Here is a 14,459-nt window from a genome sequence, read left to right as displayed (position 1 = left end):
GTCCATCATATTTCTGCTTAACTGAATTACAGCTATCAGGCTGACAACCTGCCATTGGTTGCATGAAGCACATCCATCTACAAATGCAAACATTACAGATCAAATGGATTTTAGCTGTGCTGGATGATGTGTGGGGATTACAACTGTCTGGCAGATCATACAGAGCAGCCCTGGTACCCTTACTAAGTTTATGCTTTAAAACTTGTATTTTGACTGGGGGAACATAAAGCACTTACAGTTTTTAGCTAACATTATTCTTAGAATAATAAAGGGTGGGGAGGAAATATAACATTGATCCATCTTGTAGGTTTCTTTATCTGTCTTTATTAAAAGACGTTCAAGGGAACAGCCCACAATCACATGGGATATCGCCCCCCAGCAGTTTTCACCAATGCTCAGATAGCAATGCCCCTTGACTGGCACTCCACTGCAGTGGAAGCAAGCTCAGGGATATCCAGATGCCAGAGATGCATGGGCGAGAACCACCACCTTACCCTAGGGAGTGCTCAAAGCGGTTGTGAGAGGCTCCTGGAAAAACAAAGTAAGTGCCACCCAGCTGCTTGATGTACCGGAGGCGCTGGAATTGAGGGGTGTCAATGATCTGAACAAGCAGGGGATGCATTTCAATGTGCCCATGAATAGGATCGTTAAAAACCTACAGAAGAAAAAGAAAAAAAAAAAAAAAAGGTGTAATTAACATTAAAAATTTGACTTTGAAAAGAAAGAGGCATATAAAAATGTAAAGGACATCTAGAATGGTCAGGCATTTGGTGGCAGAGAATGTTCATCTTCTGTAAAATAGACACAATCCTGCCAACCCCATATCAAGATCTATCACAACATCATAGGATGGCTGGGGTTGGAAGGGACCTTAAAGATCACCTTGTTCCAACCCCATGCCATGGGCAGGGACATCTTCCACTAGACCAGGTTGCTCCAAGCCCTGTCCAATCTGGTCTTGAACACTTCCAGGCACGGGGCATCCTCAACTTCTCTGCACAACCAAATTTATCTTGGAGAACTACTAAAGCTTGACACCAAAAAGATAAAGCTGCCTATTTCTCATAGCAAGGGAAGTAAAGTCAAAATCCATAAAAATGTTATCTCCACATGTGCAATTCCAAAACTTAACACGTGTGAAAACTGCTGCCTTTATTAATCTGTTACTCCAATTAAAGCAGGATACTGCAATACATGTCTGAGATACCCAATAAAAGTGTTTGGCTGGATATTGCTCATGCTTTTAAAATTAAATGCAATTTTGCTGGGTGGAAGATATGATTGTTACTTTTTTCATAAAACAAAATGCAAACCCCCAAGATAACTAAAATATGAAAGAAGTACTTCCTGATTACCACATATTTTTAGAGAGATCTCAATAACTACAGGGACTCGGTAGAGAACGTAAACACATTTAATCCTTGCCATCAAACTGCAGGCAAAACCATTCCATCACACACATATCTTGGTAAAATACTGAGGCAAATAAGGTTGTCCTGTGCTCTCTACCCTTGGTCACTGAGCTGGGAGGGCTCTAGCAGATATGCAGACTACTAAAGAATGTGTGCAGCCCTGGCCCCAGTTAAACCAACACACACCACTGGGAGAAACAGCTGGACATGGCAAACAGTGAAAGCAAGGAGGAGTCTGTTAACCCAGGCCTGGGGAAAAACTAATAAAATAAACCAAGGGGAGGCTCTACACAGAGGGATGTGAAAGGAAAGCTTCTCCAACACATGTAAAATGGCTCTTCTGTTCATTCAATCCCTCACAACCTGCAGGTGCCCACCAAAAGCTTCCACATGATGATTCTAGTATTTCTTCTAGTTAATGTGCTTTTTCACAGACCACCACTACCAAGGGCCCAGAGTTTGCTGCTGTGCTGCTTGGGTGGGCAGCACCCAGCCAAGAGGGGGGAGGAAGAGAGGGGGAGCAGGGCCCTGTGCAGGACTTGGGGCAGGACCTGGCCACGGTGTCCCCATAGCATGGATTACCTTCATCACCTCCATGTGCTGCTGTCGCAGCTGTGTCAGGCACGCCAGCACTTCCAGTCGCTCAGCTGGGCAGCTAGGAAGGAAAAAGAGACACTGAGAGCAAAGCCTGCAATGCACTTCCCTTCACAATTTGCAGTACATATGGAATTACTTGTGCAAAGTTCACATTACTTTGATATTCACTGACGGAAGAAGACTGCAATTTTTTCAGAAAAATATTGAAAGTATTTATCCTTCTAAAATCAAGTATGGAAGGAAGGGAACAAATAGCTACAGAACATGTAGAGCAGCATAAGTGCTACTGTAGAGCAGCGTAAGTGCTGCTCCCACTTACACAGAACTGAGAAATAAAACCACCACAAAACTGATGAAAAAAATTTTATAAGCCACACCTGGAGATAAGTCCTTTAAACTTATGGAAAAGACAACATGCAGCATCTGAATAACTGACATTTTTTAAGGATGAAAAACTTCCTTAAACTAAAATGTCAGAGTCACAGCAAACAATTTTTATAAAAATTTCTGGCAGTTAGTCAACTCTGTATTAGAAGTTTAATTTTGTCAAACTAACTTGAATTTTACACAAATTAATTTCAACTCCAACAGCAAAATCACTGCAGTTTAAAACATGTTTTAATTTTGTTGAGACTGATTCTTCTATTTTGCAAAGACATTTTGCTGTCATTTTTAATAAATTATTAAAAGTCCCCTTCACAACACACAGCTAAGCTTCCAGTGCAGGTACTCTGCAGTAGCCACAGCAGTCTAAGAGCACAGGCAGGACAAGTCTGAAGAGAGAGAGAGAGATAATATGCTCTATCATACCTACTTTTACTAACTCTGTCTGCAAGCCTTGCCCTTGAGCTAAATGGTTTCAGCCTCGCTATGACAGCAAACTGTGGATGCTGAAAGCTTGATGCAGAGAAATTTTCCAGCTTTCTGCCAGTATCCATGTGAAAGTCTTACTTTCACACACATGCTAGCTGTAAACAGTGTGAGGTTTTTATAAACCAATCCTTTCTCTTGCAGGTGCAAGATTGTTATGCAGTATTGTTGTGTTACTGACTGGAGAAATATTCTGAAATGGGTGTTGTAGGGTTTAACCAATCATTCCAAGAGGTTGATGGTCAAAGGACCAATAACCTTATGCCATTCAAGTGAACCAGGTTATATAAATGAGTTTGGAAATTAATAAATAATTCCATTTCCTTGCTGGACTGAGGTCTATGTCATTTTTCTCACCATCCCCGGTACAACAGCAACAGCAAACATTATCATGAGAAAATACTTTTTCTTCAGCAGTTAATCACTCTGAGATCAGTTTTATATTAGCCTTTCAACATAAAATTGAACAGAAAACAAGGCTATAAAGCCCCGCTTGATGCACTACATATTCTCATCTGAATCATTTAATAATTCATAATCTATAAAATATTAAAGGCATGTGGTGTTTGAGCTGCTGGTGAGCAGTGTTTCTCTCAACCACTTGGTATTCCTTTCCCTAACACGGAGCTCTTGGGCTGCAGCTGCTGCTCAGACAAGCAGTGCTGGAGCACCTCTGCTATGGAGACAGGCTGAGAGAGCTGCAGGTGCTCAGCCTGGAGAAGGGAAGTCTGTGGGGAGACCTCATTGAAGCCTTCCAATACCTTAAGGGGACTTATAAAAAGGAAGGAGAGAAACTTTTTATAAGAGCAGATACCGTCAGGACAAGGGGCAATGGTTTTAAACTGACAGAGGGCAGTGTTAGATTGGGTAGTAGGAAAAAATTCTTCCCTGTGAGGGTGGTGAGCCCTGACACAGGTTGGCCAGAGAAGCTGGAAGTGTTCAAGGCCAGGTTGGACAGGGCTTGGAGCAGCCTGGGACAGTGGAAGGTGTCCTCGGCCATAGGAGGGGGTGAAATGAGATGACCTTTAAGGTTGGTTTCAACCCAAGCTCTCCACGATTCTAAGATGAAAAGCACCCTTGGTGATGCCCAGACCAGCGTGTATTCAATGACACAACTCTGAGAGCAAATAAATCAACATTGTGACCAGCAATTATTGAACTAATATAATGAACGCTTCTAATGACTTATTTTTCACACAGAATCATGGAATTAACTAGGTTGGAAAAGACCTTTGAGATCATCAAGTCCAACCTATGACCTAACATCACCTTATCAACTGAACCATGGCACTAAGTGCCACATCCAATCTTTTTTTCAACACCTCCATGGATGGTGACTCCACCACCTCCCTGGGCCATCCCAATGCCCAATCACTCTTTCTGTTAAGGATTTTTTCCTAATGTATAGCCTAAACTTACCCAGATACAGCTTAAGGTTGTGTCCTCTTGTCCTGTCACTTGTTGCCTGGGGCAAGAGACCAACCCTCACCTGGCTGCATCCTCCTTTCAGGTAGCTGTAGAGAGTGGTAAGGTCTCCCCTGAGCCTCCTCTTCTCCAGGCTAAACAACGCCAGCTCCCTCAGCCACTCCTCATAAGGCTTGAGTTCCAGACCCCTTGTTGCCCTTCTCTGGACACGTTCCAGCACTTCAAGATTCTTCCTAAACTGGGGGGGCCCAGAACTGGACACAACACTCAGGGTGTGGCACAACCAGTGGCCCAACCAGTACAGGGAAAGAATCACTTCCCTAGTTCTGCTGGCCACATTATTCATATTTTAATATGCTCTGTTCAGATCTGTCGTAATCTCAACCCTCTGCACCCCACACTTGGTGAGCAGTGTTTTTCTCAACCACTTGGTATTCCTTTCCCTAACATGGAGCTCTCGGGCTGCAGCTGCTGCTCAGACTGTCACAAGGCAGTGCTGGAGCACCTCTTGGAAGCACCAAGAAGGAGTGTAGTAGATTAACCCCAGCCAGGAACTCAGTCCCACGCAGTCACTTGCTGCTCTGGTGGGATGGGGAGGAGAATCAGGAAAAGGTAAGACACTGCATGCTGTCGGTGTGATCCTGGTATGACCAGTTGCCTGGATGTCCCACCTTCCCTGCTCTTTGTCCTCCTTCAGACAGAAAAAAACAGCAGGGCATTTTTCACCAGAAGTCTACAAGGTCAGACCCTCCTAACCAAGACAAATCCTGTTAACACAGGAAACTCTGGTTTTCCAGGGCTCTGCAGGCAGATTTGCTCCAACAGCCAAAGTAGCAATACTGCTGGCTGCTTGGAAATGTGACAACTGGCACTTCCTCATCCATTCTCCTCCTTGCTTTGTCCACACCCTCCTTCATGCCACAGGTGACAAGGATGAGAAAATCCCTTCCCTGTGCCCAAAGAGGTCAGCCGGAAAGCCCCACTCATCATCTGTGTTCAGCATGCAGCACACTGCACACCACATGAAACATCCATTGCCACCAACATGAGAACACCTGGGAAACCCACAGCACTGCCTCCAGACCCCACTGGCCCAAGGTCTCCCCTCTGTACATCCAGGAACCCAGGGAACTAAAGACATGCATTCATTAGTGGCCTGTCACAGAGAAATTATCAGTTACTGCAGGACACAGTGTGCAGTGGACAGCAAAAGAATTGTTCTTAGGGCAAAGTTGAGATGTTTACAAAAAGCAGAATGCTTGAGCAATTTCTCATCCAACTCTCAACAGTTTCAGCTTAATAGAAACAAGATGTCAGATCTCACAGAAGGAAACTTTGTATAAGAAAACCCACAAGCCTGTAAACCCAGCACCATCTGCTCTCTACACTAAGAGCTCTCCACAGCCCTGTCCCCCATGCTGAGGGACTCCTGGCCACCCCATCCTGCTGCCCATGTTCAGCACCGACAGTCTCTGACTCCTCAGACCGGCTGCACATGTCCAGCGTGGCCTGGATACCTGATGCTCCTTCCCTGCTAGAAGCAACCAGCCTCCTGGCAAGTCCTAAATAAAACTAGACACCAGCTCGTCATTTCAGTCAGGCAATTACCTGGTACTTCAGCAATAAACAAAGCCTTCAGCTGCCTTCCACGACATCACAGCATTTTCTATCTGCACACTTCAAACAGCTGCAGTTAAACCCCTCTTCTACAAAAAGAGAAAACCAAAAATACCTTAATGACTCCTGCACACGTCTTACCTCGTCCAAAGCCGAGCACTTCTGCCTCGTCCTGCTGCGTCACACCAGCTCTTCATCCTCTTCTGATATCCACACCCAGACACCCGCCCCTTCCCACTCCTCTTTTGCATGCTGTCTCAATAAAGCAGGGAAAGCACCCTTCACCCCCAGCACGGCATGAGCGCTGATGAGTTTTCACCCAAGGAGCCAACACCAAAGCACTCTAGCCCCCAGCAGAAAGCACAGCTCCGCACTTGTGTGCACCTGCCAGATTACACACCCCAGCCTACCTCAGGGCCTCCAACCACAACATCAGCTGGAGCCAACAGGTGGGTTTTGAGACAAATTTGGAGGAAGCAGTATAAACAAGGTTAACAAAGGAATAAAGAAAAGACATCAAAAGATTAAAAACCACCAGGAAGTATGCAGTGAGACAGCGGGCTGACATCCCAGTAGAGGGGAGCAAGAGAGGCTCCCCAGCGGGGCACAGAAGGGGCATGGGGGCCTTTCCAACAAACAGGATAGCTGGACAGATTCATACCCTTTGCTGTTACAGAAGAGCAAGAAAGCATATTCACCACCAGAAAGATTACAAGGGTTTTGGGATCAGTCATTCCCTCACTGCTGGGAACAATCTTTTACACACTTTAGAACAGCATCCAGCATCCCTGTGTTTGCGGCAGGTGACCACTAACAGCCGGACTGCCTGCTCTGGACTGACCAGGGCAGTGGGGGCTCACTGCAGCAAGGACTCGGCTACTCACCCACAGGCCCCTATTCTGCCAGGACACACAACAACACTTCTTTTTCCACAGCAGCCCACGCTGCTGTAGGCACAACAGAAAGCCAAGTCCCAGCAGCTGCTGCAAGGCTGACCCGTCAACGCCCAGGATTTCTCCCAGGGAGATGGGTGACACCCGGCCTCTCCTGAGCAGCACCTCCTGCTCTGTAAAACATCGGGGCCGCTGTCGTTCCTGGAGCTGGAGCAGCAGCAACTTCAGGCAGAAAAGTAAGTTCTCGTCAGAACGCCTGGAGTTCACTCTTGTGTTCCCAGCAATACTCAAAAGCTCACTGGGCTACCCAGGGTATTTTCATTAAACCTTTTCTAATGGATCGAGTTTTTTTGCTTCTCATGGTTACTTGAGAAGCGAGCGTCTGCGCCGTGGATGTGCTGGGATCAGCAGGGAACGGGAACTGCTCCGAGGGTCCGGGATCAGCCCCACCGAGCCCGTTCCCTCGCGTTCGCCCCCGCACAACCTCCGCTCGACGCGTTTGGGGCGGCCCCGGGCCGCAGCCGCGCTGAGCCGGGCCACGTGTGTGTGCAGCCGCTCCCTGCGGGCACGGCCCGCCCGCCGCAGCTCCCGGGCCTCGGCCCCCGGCACGGCCTCCCCCCTTTTCCCGCGGGCGGCGCTCACCAGACACGGGTGACCTCGGGGGCGCAGGCCGGCAGGTCCAGCAGCATCCTCCCGGTGATCCCGCTCTCTGCGGGAGCAAGAGAAGTGTCAGAGCCAGCGGCGAGGCCGCATGGCCCCGGCCCCGGCCCCGGCCCGCCGTACCTCGGAAGCGGCGCAGCAGGCTGGGATCGCCCACGCCGCAGCGGGAGAGGTGCTGGCAGAGCCGCTCCGTGTCCCACAGCCGCGGGTCGCTGCGGTCGCTGCCCGGGGCGGCGGGGCCGCGGGGCCCCTCGCACCGCGCGCGCTTGGCGGGAACGCCCGCCGGGCTCCCCATGCCGCACGGCCACCGCGCAGGCGCCACCGGCCGGGGGGTCCGGCGCGCAGTGACGTCACCGCCCCGCGCGGCCCCTCAGCCGCCCCTCGGCACCGCGGCCGGCCCGCAGAGGGGCCCGGGGAGGAGCCCCGGCCCCGGGGAGAAGCCCCAGCTCGCCCCCAGAGCCCGCCTCACCCCGCAGGGCGGCAGGGTCGCGTCTGGGGCCCGCCGGTGGCTGTTCGCCGCGGCGACCCGGTTGGGCTGGCGGCGGCCCTGCTCTGGGGGATTCACGTGAGATACCTGGAACCCTGCACCGGCACTGCCCGGTCATCATCCCAAATCCCAGCCATCATCACAAACACGAGCTGCCACATGGTGCTTCCACAAGAAGTGACGCCACAGCACTGCTGCCTTCAAACGACACTGCTGAATGCACCGAAATCGGAACTCGTTCAAGACCTCCTTCCCAAGACATCACGGGCCATGGGAACAGCCACACCACAGCTGCCAGGTGCCCCGTTGCTCCCAGCCATGGTGATGGACACCACAGTCATCCCAGGCAGAGACACATGGGCTGGTTTTTACATACCTCGTTCGCATGTAACATCCCAATACCCATGAAAACAGCTCAGCTGCCCAAGGCCTCTGAGTGCCACAAAGGCACTGGAAGGGGCCTAAAACTGGCTCCCCATTACAGACCTCACAGACCAAGTCTGGCAAAATCCCCCCTGCCTTGATCCACCCCGACAGCCTTCTCAGAGCTGTGCCTGCCCCACGTGCAGCTGCACACAGTGCCCGATGGATGAGATACTCTCACCAGCTTCTGGGAGAGCCCACTCACTGCTCCCAGCAACCTCATGGACTGAGGCTGTGCCAGGCACTCCTCCTTAGGATAAGCCTGTTGCTGCACTGCCATCACAAGCACCAACAGGGACACCCCAGAGATCCAGATCCCTGGACACCTCCAAGCTCCCTGCATGACCCAGCAGTTATGCCCAGCACATGCTGGGCTCACTGCAATGCTGCATGGGCTCCCAGGGGGAAGGTTACACATTATCCCTCAGCAGGATGCACACGTATGCTGGTTTTACAAAGCCAGGTTTGGGGAACAAGGGGGGCAGTGGTGGCCTCTGTATGTCGACACCAGAAGCTTTTCCTGTGTTGGGCAGAGCTGGCTCCAGGGGGGCCTCCAAGCCAAATCACTGTAGCACAGCTGTAGCTGGGAGGCAGGAGCCAGAAGATGTGCAAGCCACAGCCCTGCAGGCACCAAGGCCAGGGAAGAAGGAGGGGCAGGAGGTGCTCCAGGCAGAGATTCCCCTGCAGCCCATGGTGTAGGCCACGATGAGGCAGAGCCACCCTGCAGCCCATGGAGGACCCCACACTGGAGCAATTGGACATGCCCTTGAGGAAGCTGCGGCCCATGGAGAGCCCACACTGGAGCAGGCTCTCAGCAGGAACTTCACCCATGGGGAGATCCCATGCTGGAGCAGGGGCAGAGCATGAGATGGAAGGGGCAGCAGGGACAGAGCATTGCAAACTGACACCAACCTCCCTCCTCATTCCCCAGCAACTCTTGAAGAGAGAGGAGGGAGGATAGTCAAGCATGAAGTTGAGCCTAGACAGAAGGGCTGAGTGGGGAGAAGGTGGTTTTAGTTTTGGTTTTGTGTCTCATTATCCTACTCAATTTTCAATTGGACATCAATTTATCTTCCTCAATTCCTGTCTTTTGCCCATGGCTGGTGAGTGATCTCCCTGTATTTATCTCAAAGCTGTTTTGTGGTATTTTCTCCCCACTCTGCTGAGGAGGGGACGTGAGAGTGTGGCTGAGTGACCTGGCAGCCAGCCACAAGACAACGCAATGCATGTCTGGAATTGCTGCATCCTCCTCCCCACTTTCTTCTCCCCTTCAGATGTGTAGAGGGAAGAAAAAAATAACCCAAAAAACCTCCCATCATCTTAATAATAAGAAGTCCTGTATTTTTTTCTTGATGTCTCTGTTTCTGAGGGGCAAAGATCACATGTTCTACTGTCATGCTACAGTAATTTCCTCTTGTAAACAAACATTCTGCTTTCTCACTTCTTTGCTTTTGTTAGCAAAGTACACGTAATGCTTGCTGTCTGATTTTCTCTTGCTGAGAGTCTCTCTCCATCCCCTCTGGGTGTCTTGGAGATATCCATTAGCACTGAAACGAAACTGGCTGAGCCCCACCCTTTTAGAGGAAACTTTATTCTCGGAAGAAATGTGAGGAGGCAAAACCAGGCCAGATCCATTAAGGAATGCAACCATACAAAATAATCTTCCATCTTCTCCTTTTGCTTTGTTGTACACAAGTGACACACAAATGTCACTGGTGCTTGGCCTTTTAAGGAATAATTGATCACTGGTCCATTTTTTACTTCTAGCAGAGTCAAAAACTGCCCTATATATAGCTCTACCTAAAGAAGCTTTTTGAGGAGGGGAAGGAGTTGAAGGACACACATCCTTCATCCACAGGCCCAATACATCTGGAGAGCTTATAAAAAAAATTTAAGAAGGAGCTCATTGCATTTGTGGCCTAAATAAAACAGCAGGGGAGGAATATCCTGAAGGAACAGTACATCTGTCTTGGATGCAATCAAAAACCTGCTGATTTTGTAGCATGAGATGAACACATGGCACAGCAAGAGAACAGGGATTACTAATTTCACTCTTGGGTAGCAGGAAGTAAAAGAAAGAAAATTACTGCACTAGGGTGTTGTTCTGAGTGGCACAAATTCCCTCATAATCAAACAAAACACATGAAAAAGGGGAAAGGAGGAAAAAGTTATTTTTGCACTTGTTTGTGTGCAATAGAGGTGGCCTGAGTGCCCCCCCATCCCTGCCTGCTGCTGCACACACAGGAAACCCAGTTATCTCTGCTGAAGCAATGTGGCGCATAAACCCAAAGTTATGCGAGTCCCCTTGCAATGGCAAACAAAACTCAAGGCACATGGTCAAATTCAGGCTGAAGAGGAATTATTCCTTTGTAGGGGCTCTATTTTTTTCACTTTACATGTTTCTTGTAGCACTTTCCTAGTGTTTATGGCTAAGATTGGAAGGGACTTAAAACTTCATCTTGTTCCAACTGCCCTTGCCATGGGTAGGAGAGCCCTCCTCCAGACCAGGTTGCTCAAAGCCCCATCCAACCTGGTCTTGAACACTTCCAGGGATGGGGCACCTACCACTGGACTCCCTGTTGGTGGACTCCGTGAAGCAGTGCTACAAACTTGCTACCAAGGAACTGAAAAGTTCACAGCAATGCCAGCTGTGACTCAGCCCCAGTTTGTTCCACAACCTCAGCTGCTTGAGCCCCATATTTACACATTAACTAGCTGAAATTTGTGTGACTAAACCCTTTCAGAGCTGTTTTGCTATGGCTGGGAACCATGATGGATGATATGTAAGTGAAGGCAGAGAAGGTGCTTGCAGTAAAGCTGCTGCAGCCCAAGTTCCTGGTGCCTTGTGAGAGGCGGCATCGGGTCACAGGAGCACTGCAGTCATGTACACGTGCAGGGGAAACTGGGCTCCCTTAAACCAAATGTTCCCCATTGCTTGGGTGTACAAACCTTCAGGATGAGGCACCACATGAGCCCTGTGCCCCATCAGCTCTGCCCGGCCTTGTGGCTCAGATGGAGCAGGGCAGCATGAGCCCAGGCTGCAGGCAGGCTGGGAACTACAAGTGTAACCTGCATCTGATGCATCTGTCCTCCAGTGTACTTCTGGTCACTCAAGGAAGTTAAAAAGTTTTAGGAGTCTGGCATTGTGTTCATCTGACACCAGTTTTTCAAGAACTACTACTTGGGAGATGAGTTATGTGCTTATTGCAAACTTTGATTACTGTAATCAAAGCAATCAAACTGAGTAATCTCTATTTACTCAGCGTCTTTGGCCTTAAGACACATTCAGCTTCTCACATCTGAGATTCCAGCACTGCTTACACACTTAGAGTTTCTGCTTGGCTTTGTATTGTGTCCCCGGTTTCAATTCCTACCACTTCCCAGGCATCAAATAACAACAAAAACCCCCTATGAGTCACAAACCAGCAACACAAGAAGAGTGATTCCTAACGGGAAACCAAGGAGAAAATCAGTTTCGATTCCCTGAGTTGTTTAATTGCAGTCTAACCACAAATTTTTCTTGAGGCCACATCTTAGTACAACATTTGGGATGTGGCAGCCTATTATTAACATAGTGCTTGTATGTAAAGAGCTAGCAACTTTATGGTATTCTCTGCAAGGGGGTTAATAACCTTTTAACTTTGGCTCTCTAGCTGAACTGTAGTAAACATGGAAGCTCTGAATCCACTTCAAGGAGCATTAAGAAGGTGATATTTTCATTTGAAGAACTGGTGAAACCCCTCCCCGCCAGAAGTCAGGATGGTTTGCAAGTCTGGAATACAAGAGCCTAATTTGAGTTCAGGTTGCCCACAATGCTGCCCCCTTGCTGGGAGGCTTACCTTCAGAAGGAAGTTTACAAAGATAAAATCCAAAAGCCAGGCAGGTTTTCACAGCTACAACCCTCAACATCCTCTTGCCTGGTAGCTAATCCTTGGGTAAGATTAAGGGACAAAGCTGGTGTCTACCATGGGCCACCTAGCCAGGACCATAACACTAAGGAACATTTGTAAATCAATCACCCTTATCCTTGTCTGACTTAACATCTGGCAAGTTTAACTGGGAACACCACACAGCTGCTACAAACCAGTCCAGAAAATTCCTAAAACACTTGGGTAACAACTTCATGGTAGAGGTACCAAGGGAGCCAACCAAGAAAGGTGCCCCCTGTGATTTGTTGTTACCAGAGAGGGTCTCATAAGGGGAGTGGCAATTGGTGGCCATCTTGGCCACAGTGACCACAAAGCAATCAAGTTTAAAATCTCTGATGACAGGAGGAGAAGTGTCAGCAAAATTTCTACCCTGGCCATGAGGAGAGCAGAGTTCAGGCCGCTCAGGGAATTAAGTCAGTAGGGTTCCCTGGGGAAATGTTTTTGAAGGTGCTGGGGTCCATCAGTGCTGGTCATTTTTTAAGCACCATGTGCTAAGGGCACAGGAACAGGCAATTCCCACATACTGGAAGTCAAGAGGTGAGGTGGGAGGCCAGCTTGGCCAAGCAGGGATCTTCCTCTGGAGCTAAGGCAAAACAAGAAAGTATGGTCAGAGTGAGCAAGGTCTGTGGCATGGGAGTGTTCTGCCAATTGGCAGGGGCTATTTAAAGGACACAGACACCAGTGGAAAGAATGGTCTTATTTTACTATGAATATTAAGGTAACACAAAAGTAAAATAATACATTCAATAAAACTACATGCTTGGCTTATGTTTGGCTTTTGCAACAAGCAAAAGTAAGCAAGGTAATGCACCTAATAATTGCTATATGAGAGATAGGATAGCAGTTGAGAAAGATACATCACCAACTGCCTGAATACTTCACTATCATCCAGATCCACAGTGACTGGGGAGCCCCGTTTGCAGCAAGGACCTGGAGAACCCTTCCTGGCAATTGGGGAAATCCTACACGGTGTGTCCACTCCCAGGTGAGGTCTCCAAATTCACCTTGAAAGTGGGTCCAGCTTTTATAGGCCCAAATCAGCAAGTCCAAGTGACCTGATTATATTTTTAGCGCAGAAACACCTGGATCTGATGGCACACGTCCTGATCAGCAGGGGCCAGGGCTTGACTAGAGCCCAGGCCTCAGCTGGGAGGGTTTATCCTAAAATATTCTACCAACAAGCCTCTCTTCATGTCAGTTGGGAAAATTTCTTAAAATGATACATTTCTTGCAGGCAACTACACAAGGTTATACAGAGCTAGCGTAAGCATCTCAGTCATCTATATTTAGCTAAATAATACTGATGGTGTTGGTCACATAATGCCCAAAATTCATCTTGTAAGTCAATTCTGGCTGAGGCCTGCTGCTCAGGCCTAAGTACATCAGGGAGGAACACAGAGAAATGGGCAATCACTGATCACGTGAAGTTTAACAAAGAATAGTGCTGGCTTCTATGCCTGGGACTGGACAACCCTGGATGTCCAGACAGACTGGGGAACAAGAGGCTGGAGAGCAGCACCATGAAAAGGGACCTGGGAGTTTGGGCTGAGGGCAAGTGGAACAGGAGCCAGCAGTGCCCTGGCAGCCCCAAGGGCCAGCCCTGTCCTGGGGGACATCAGGCCCAGCATTGCCGGCTGAGCGAGGGGGTGACTGTCCTGCTCTGCTCTGCACTGGGGTGGCCTCACCCCAAGTCCTGGGGACAGTTTGGGGTGCTGCCAGGTGTGGATATAAAGCTATTAAAAGAGCACGTGTGGAGGAGGGCTACAAAGATGGTGAAGGGCACAGAGGGGCCATGAGGTCCCTTGGTTTGCTCAGCCTGAAGGAGACTAAGGTCAGACCTCATCAGGTCTGCAGCTTCCTCCTGAGGGGCAGCTCTGACCTCTGCTCCCTGTGACCAAGGACAGGACCTGAGGGAACAGAGCTGTGCCAGGGGAGGGTCAGGCTGGGTGTCAGGGAAAGGTTCTTCCCCCAGAGGGTGGCTGGGCACTGAACAGGCTCCTCAGAGAATGGCTATGAGCCCAAGGCTGCCAGAGCTCCATGAGCACTTGGACAATGCTCCCAGGGACAGGGTGGGGAACTAGATGATATTAAAGGTCCTCTCCAAACCAAGCCATTCTATGATGCTATGACTGTTGGGGTGTCCTGT

At 49.1% G+C, this 14,459-nt stretch overlaps 1 protein-coding gene across 1 annotated transcript in view; it reads right to left on the bottom strand.

Annotated features, from left to right (window-relative positions):
* SAMHD1 (SAM and HD domain containing deoxynucleoside triphosphate triphosphohydrolase 1) overlaps positions 1-9,662 on the bottom strand; it is a 29,776-nt gene extending 20,114 nt beyond the window's left edge. Inside the window, 5 exon segments of the mRNA XM_069034077.1 lie at positions 495-655; positions 1,995-2,067; positions 7,457-7,523; positions 7,598-7,986; positions 7,988-9,662. Of these exon segments, the coding sequence (XP_068890178.1) occupies positions 495-655; positions 1,995-2,067; positions 7,457-7,523; positions 7,598-7,986; positions 7,988-8,082 (785 nt within the window). The 5' untranslated portion in view covers positions 8,083-9,662.
* Between the last annotated feature and the right edge of the window lie 4,797 nt (positions 9,663-14,459).

Source organism: Aphelocoma coerulescens, chromosome 20 (genome assembly GCF_041296385.1).
Source record: "Aphelocoma coerulescens isolate FSJ_1873_10779 chromosome 20, UR_Acoe_1.0, whole genome shotgun sequence".
Taxonomy (NCBI): Eukaryota; Metazoa; Chordata; class Aves; order Passeriformes; family Corvidae; genus Aphelocoma; species Aphelocoma coerulescens.
The sequence above is the reverse complement of the archived record's forward strand: the minus strand, read 5'-3'. Positions and strand labels throughout refer to the sequence as shown.